This window comes from Chiloscyllium plagiosum, unplaced genomic scaffold (genome assembly GCF_037043375.1).
Source record: "Chiloscyllium plagiosum isolate Xiang-an unplaced genomic scaffold, Cpla_swu_hap1 HiC_scaffold_38, whole genome shotgun sequence".
Classification (NCBI taxonomy): domain Eukaryota; kingdom Metazoa; phylum Chordata; class Chondrichthyes; order Orectolobiformes; family Hemiscylliidae; genus Chiloscyllium; species Chiloscyllium plagiosum.
The window spans coordinates 25,839,048-25,846,010 of record NW_028270176.1 but is presented as its reverse complement, the minus strand read 5'-3'; the positions used below and the strand labels follow the sequence as shown (position 1 = coordinate 25,846,010).

General features: G+C 45.8%; 1 protein-coding gene across 2 annotated transcripts in view; it reads left to right on the top strand.

Moving 5' to 3' along the window:
• Positions 1-2,601: 2,601 nt before the first annotated feature.
• The window catches only part of haus5 (HAUS augmin-like complex, subunit 5), a 32,745-nt gene continuing 28,383 nt past the window's right edge, over positions 2,602-6,963 (top strand). Inside the window, exons 1-6 of one of the 2 annotated variants that reach the window (XM_087981067.1) lie at positions 2,602-2,638; positions 3,023-3,114; positions 4,293-4,355; positions 4,952-4,984; positions 5,566-5,590; positions 5,990-6,110. In XM_087981067.1, coding sequence (XP_087837193.1) covers positions 3,026-3,114; positions 4,293-4,355; positions 4,952-4,984; positions 5,566-5,590; positions 5,990-6,110 — 331 coding nt within the window. In that variant the 5' untranslated portion in view covers positions 2,602-2,638; positions 3,023-3,025. Of the gene's footprint in view, positions 2,639-2,779; positions 2,931-3,022; positions 3,115-4,292; positions 4,356-4,951; positions 4,985-5,565; positions 5,591-5,989; positions 6,111-6,963 lie in introns of those variants that run through there. The other variant, XM_043683247.2, reaches the window with a different exon arrangement.

The following is a 6,963-nucleotide window of genomic DNA, read 5'->3' as shown; positions in this document are numbered from 1 at the left end:
CTAACTACTAACTCAACTTGCATGTTTTGAAAAGGGTGGCACTGGCACAGCAGGTCAGGCAGCTTCCAGGGAGCAGGAGAGTCAATATTTCGGGCATAAGCCCTTCTTCATCAACTCTCCTGCTCTTTGGATGCTGCCTGACCTGCTGTGCTTTTCCAACACCACCATTTTCGACTCTGACACTCCAGCATCTGTAGTCCTCACTTTCTCTCTCAACCTGCAAGTTTACCTTGAAAGAAGCCTGGACTAAAACTCCCAAGTCTCTTTGCACTTCACACTTCTAAATTTTCTCCACGTTTAGAAAATAGTCCATGCCTCTATTCATCCTACCAAAGAGCATGACCTCACACTTTCCCATCTGCAATTTTTTTGCCCACTCTCCCAACCTGTCCAAATCCTTCTGCAGCCTCTCTGCCTCCTCAATGCTACCTGGAGGAGGAATACCTCATCTTTCGCCTTGGGACCCACCAAGCACACTGCATCAATGTCTATTTCACCAGTTTTCTCATCAGTCCTTCCCCCACCTTATCCCAGATCCAACCCTCCAACTCAGCTCTCTTGAACTGTCCTACCTATCCATCATCCTTCCCACCTATCCACTCCACCCTCTGCTCCAATCTATCACCATCACCCCCCACCTTCATCTACCTATTGCCTTCTAAGCGACCTTTCCCCCCAGTCCTACCCCCTCCCATTTATCTCCCAGACCCCTTGGGCCACCCTCACATTCCTAATGAAGGGCTTACGCCTGAAGTGCTGACTCTCCTGCTCCTCGGGTACTGCCTGACCTGATGTGCTTCTCTAGCGCTACACGTTTTGACTCTGATCTCCAGCATCTGCAGTCTTCACTTTCTACCTGTCCCTCTACCTATCTTTGTATCACCTGCAAAATAAGCCAGAATTCCCTCAGTTCCTTCATGTAGATTGTTAATATATAAAGTGAAAAGTTGTGGTCCCAACACTAAGCTGCCATCCTGAGAAAACCCTTTTATCCCCAGTCTCTGCTTTTTGCCAGACAGTCAGACGTCTATCCATACTAGCATCTTGCCTCTAACATCAGGGGCCCTTATCTTACTCAGCAGCCTCCTGTATGGCACCTTGTCAAAGGCTTTTTTGAAGTCCAGGTAGATAACATCCTTAGTCTAATCTGGTCCGTTACTTCCTCAAAGAATTCTAGCTGATTTGTCACGTATGACCTCCCCTTGATGAAACCATGCTGACTTTGCCCAATTTTACCATGCACTTCCAGGTATTCAGAAATCTTATCCTTCACAATGGATTCCAGGATCTTACCCATGACCGAGTTAGGTTAATCAGTCTGTAATTTTCCATTTTTGCCTAACTCTCTTTTTAAACAGGGGTGTCACATTAGCAATTTTCCAGTCTTCTAGGATCTTTCCTGATTCTAGCGTTTCCTGAAAGATCACCACTAATGCCTCCAATATCTCTTCAGCTGTCTTCCTTAGAACTCTGGGGCGTAGTCCATCTGGTACAGGTGATTTATCCATCTTCAGGCCATTTAGTTTTTTTTAAGCACATTCTCCTTGGTGATAGCCACCATACTCAGCTCTGCCCTCTCACATTTGAATTTTTTTGGATATTACTCATGTCTTCCACTGTGAAGACTGATGCAAAGTAGTTATTCAGTTCCTTAGCCATTCCTTGTTTCCCAATTCTGTCTTTCTAAACATCATTTTCCAAAGGCCCAATGTCCATTTTGCCTCTCTTTTCCCCGTTGTATATTTAAACTCTGACAGTCTTCCTTTATATTACTGGCTAGCTTACTCTCATATTTAATCTTCTCCCTCCTTATTTGTATTTTTTTTGTTGCCGTCTGTTGCCTTGGTAAGCTTCCCAATCCTCTGGTTTCCGGCTGCCCTTTGCCACACTATATTTTTTCTCTTTTGCTTTTCCTGACTTCCCTAGTCAGCCACGGTTGCCTTATCCTCCCTGTACCATGCTTCTATTTCCTTGGGTTGAATCTCTGCTGTGTCTCCTGGATTACTCCCAGAAACTCCTGCCATTGCTGTTTCATGGTCTTTCCTGTCAGTCAATTCTACCCAGCTCCTCCCTCATGCTTCTGTAATTGAGGAGAGATGATAATTACTGAAGGTGTTATTATTGAAGGCCAATGATATTATTGAAGGATGGTGATATTATTGAAAGTGTTATTATTGAAGGGGTATGATAATTATTGAATGGGCTATTATTGAAGAGAGATGATTATTGAAGGGGCTATTATTGAAAGATGGTGATTTTATTGAAAGTGTTATTATTGAAGGGGTATGATAATTATTGAATGGGCTATTATTGAAGAGAGATGATTATTGAAGGGGCTATTATTGAAAGATGGTGATTTTATTGCAGGGACTATTATTGAAAGATGGCAATATGATTTTTATTCATGTCTGGAACACCTTGAGCTGCTCAGTTGATGCTTCGGTCACGTGCTCCTTCTCTTGGCGGGTTTTTCTTTGTCCCGTTACTCTGAACCGGGATTTGAAAATCTGAAAGGTGCGCAGGCGCGGGGCTGGGACCGGCCGCCGGCCGGAGGTCTGCGCGTGCGCGGGAGGCGCGTTAGTGACGCCGCCCTGCGTCCGGTTTCACCGAGGGAGGCGGGAAACGGCGGAGGAAGGAGGTGAATGTGGAGAAAAGATGGGGGGAAGGGGGTGGAGAAAGTAGGGAGAGAGGGGGAAGGGGGAAAAACCGAGGCCAGAAAGATTGGGGGTGGGGGGGGAGAGAGAATGGTATTGTGGGTGGGGGCAATGAGCAAAGGAGGAATAAGTAGGGAGAAAGAGTATGAATGATAAGGAAGAGAGCTGGGAGGATAGGGTTACAGACATTGGAGTAAATCCCAGCAAGTTCAGCTGCCTTGGGATGTTGACAGTGTTACAGTGCTAGGGCTAGGAATGTGTCAAGTATGACATAAGGTAAAAAAAGAGCTGTGGCATCAGTGCATTGCTTGCAAATGATTGATTCTGCTGAAGATTTTTTTGCTCAAACAATCTGCTTTATTTCCCAGGTCATGGAGGACATGGGCATGAAGCTGAAGGAATGGGCAGTCGCGATGGGAGTCCCCGATCAGAACATGCCCACTGACACTGGATTCCGAAAGTAAGGAGAGTGTATATCGTTGAACCAACGCATACCCCTGAGATGCCACTGTGTCTTGACTGACTGTGCAGTCCTGCCCAATGTTTGCCTGTGATGCTAGTACCAAAATGTGCTGATGATCAGGAAAGAACAGGACAGACCGTGGGCTGCGTTCTCTACAAAAAAAGGAGGCTGAGTGGTGGCCTGATCCAAGTCGTAAAATTAGGCAATCATTTGGATGTGGAGAAGGTGTTTTGACTTATTGGTAGGAGACCAGAGCTAGATAGCAGTGATAGAAGACAGTCCCTAATAAATCCAATGGAAAATTCAGGAGAAACATATTCCTCCAGACAGTGAGGGAGAATGTGAAACTTATGCCCACAGGGAGTGGTGGAGGTAATTTGAGTTGAGGGCTAAATTCAGGACTGCAGCTATTTTGTGGTGTTTTGCCTTTCTGAAAAGAGATGTTTTACTGAAGATTTACATTGTGTACTTGTCAAGCCATTCCCAAAAACAGCAAATTTCGAAGGCCAGGGTATAAAATGTTGCAGGTCATAGAGTCATAGAGATTTGCAGCACACAAACTGACCCTTCGGTCCAACTCATTCATGCTGACCGGATAGCCTAACCTCATATAGTTCCGTTTACCAGCACTTGGCCCATACCAGCTTTCCCCACTTCCTCTGGCAGCTCATTCCATACACACATCACACTCTGCGTGAAAGATTGCCCTTTGGGTCCCTTTTATATCTGTGTTCGAAGTTTATAATTCTTGTGTTGGTCCTGATGAGAAACGTTGATGACATTGATAAAACTGAGAACGTTGGGTGTGGAGATCTGAAACAAAACAGAAATTGCTGGACAGACTCAGCAGGTGTGCCAGTATTTGTAGAGAGAAAGCATAGTCTCGGGTGCAGTGACCCTTCCGGACTGTTCAGTCCATTCTCAGTTTGAAGAAGCACCTTAGGATTCAAAGTGTTAACTCTGCTTTCTCTTCATAGGTCTGCCAGACCTGCTGAGTTTCTCCAGTTTGTAAACTTGATAACATGTCTTCTTCAGCAACTTTCCTCTTCTATATTTTGAGTCTGAAGAAGATGTGTGTTTCACAGATATGTATAAATGACAATTTTTTTTTTGCAAATCTTCAGAGTGAAATTCTCCTTATTTGTTCATTTTCTGTTTTGTGTTTTTTCTTCCAGTCTCTGTACTGGTCAGTGTCAAGACATCTGGGAATATGTCACTTGCTACGTCAAGCGGAAAGAGTAAGTGACTGCACACTGCTGTCGTGTTGGTAGCTTGTCAAGGCGTAGGCCAGAGAAACTGGTGGTTTCCCAGGATGTCATGTTCAAGCAAGGCTGATATTTGAGACTTGGAGAAGAGGCATTCACCGTCTTGTGACTTACCCATAGAGGGTTACAAACCATTGCCCAAACATAGTTGTTGCTGAAGGAAGTTTGTCTGAAGTCTGGACACAGCAAGCTCCCTCAAATTCCAGTAAATAATTACCAGATTGTGTTAATTTTAATGTTGCTGATGGGATGAAAATTGGACACCAGGAGGAAGTCCCTCACTGCTTTTCCTCAACACAGTTGCTCTGATAATTATGGAGTTGACCTGAGCTTGGAGACAGTGTAATGCTTCGAGAAGGGACAATGCTTCAAGGAATTGTTCAAGAGGAGGCGCTTCCTTGGCCCTGAGCCCCTGAGAACGTGGCGCTCCCTCAGCCCTGATCCCCTCAGAATGCGGCCTATTAAACTGGCCGAATCGCCGGGTGGCTGATGCCTGTTGTCACACATGTTTAGTTACAGTTAAACCTCCACTGATTGCCTGGCTCACTTCATCCATTTCTCTCTTACAGGGTAGTGAGAGAGATCAAGGGGAACCTGGAATGGTATCCTTTAAGCTGTTGGCAGTAATTTATGCTGGGAGACCATGCTCTGGGTTATAATGGTCATACTGGGGAGATTGTGAAACTCAGGCAAATCAAGTCAATCAGAAATGTCTTTAGATGATGAGACAGAAACAACAATTGAAAGATTGTTAAAGTTTGGGGCTGTGGGCAACTGAAGGCATGCTGTCAATGGTAGACTGATGGGAATTGGGGGATTCTGGAGAAGTTGGAATTTGAGGTGCGCAGATCACTCAGATAGGGAGTGATGCAGGGGCCAGAGGAGGCTGCAGGGTTTGGGAGGCGTGGAGAGGCCGGAGAAGGTTGCAGAGGGAGGCGTGGAGGGGCCGGAGAAGGTTGCAGAGGGAGGCGTGGAGGGGCCGGAGAAGGTTGCAGAGGGAGGCGTGGAGGGGCCGGAGGAGGTTGCAGAGGGAGGGAGGCGTGGAGGGGCCGGAGGAGGTTGCAGAGGGAGGGAGGCATGGAGAGGCCAGAGGAGGTTGCAGAGGGAGGGAGGGAGGCGTGGAGTAAGGAGCCATATGATTTCCTTGCAGTGACGTTGAGACTTTCCTTGACTGTTTGCTTAGGAACCGGTGGGTAAAAGGCTCTGAGGTAAGTGCTGTGAAGAGGAAGAGGTATATCAGGATGTCTTTCTATTCGGTTTAAAAAGTAAATTTATTGTGTGATTCCAGGCAGAGACAGCACAGGGTTCAATCCAGAGTAAAGTTTCCTTTATACTATCAAACGCTCCCGGACAGGGTCAGCACGGGTTAGGTACAACGGAAAGCCCCCTCTACGTTGTCTCCGTGAAATCCACCCGGGGCAGGACAGTACAAGTTTAGATGCATAGTGAAGCTGTCTCTACTCTGTCCCCATCATGAGAACATGAATCTGTTTTCAGTCTTGCATTGTGATCAGCATGTGCAGGATAGACACAGTTTGCATTTAGCTCTAGTTGCCTGTTGGTAGGGTGATTGAATCTTACACAGTGTGTTTCTGTTCCACTCCCAGGCTCCATTGTCTGACAAGGAGCAGAAGAAAAGGAGGAAGCTGCTGGAACAACTTGTATCTCTGCAGACTGATCTCCAGCAATTGGACGAAAGCTCAGAGCACGAGCAGCAAGAGATTGATGGTGAGCTGTCAGACCCTGTCAGATTCAGTCTGTTAGTGCAGCCTGGCCCACTCTTCCCTCAGCCCTTTGAACAGTCACAAATGTACAGCACTGAAACTGACATTTTGGTCCAATGCGTCCATGCCGACCAGACATCCTAAACTGATCTCATCTATTAGCCAGCATTTGGCACATATCACTCCAAACATCATTCATGTACCTTTTTAAATGTTGTTGTTGTACCATCTCTGGCAGCTCATTTCTCACATGCACAACCCTCTGTATGAAAACATTGCCCCATAAGTCCCTTTTAAATCTTTCCCCGTTTCAATTTAAATCCATGGCCTCGAGATTTGGATTTACCTACACTGGGGGGAAAAAACTACCTTGTCTATTTACCTTTTCCTTTTTCATAGCCTTCATGATTTTGTAAACCTCTATAAGAGCCCTGCTCAGCCTCTGAAGTTCCAGGGAAAATAGCCCAAGCCTATTCAGCCTCTCCCTATAGCTCAAACTTTCCAACACTGGCAACATCCTTGTAAATTTTTTCTAAACCAATTCAAGTTTCACAACATCCTTCTGCCAGTAGAGAGACCAGAATTGAATGCAGTATTCCAAAAGTGGCCTAACCAATGTCCTGTACAGCCACAACGTGATCTCCCAACTGCTATACTCAATGCAGTGACCAAAAAAGGTAAACATACCAGACGCCGCCTACATTATACTATCGAACTGTGACTCCACTTTCAAGGAACTTGTGCCATATTCCCCCTTCACTAATGGGATGTGATGATATTGAAAGGCAAGGCAGGCTAGAAGGACCAAATGGTCTATTTTGGGTCCAAGATGGGTTGTTTTTCAGACTGGAGGCCTG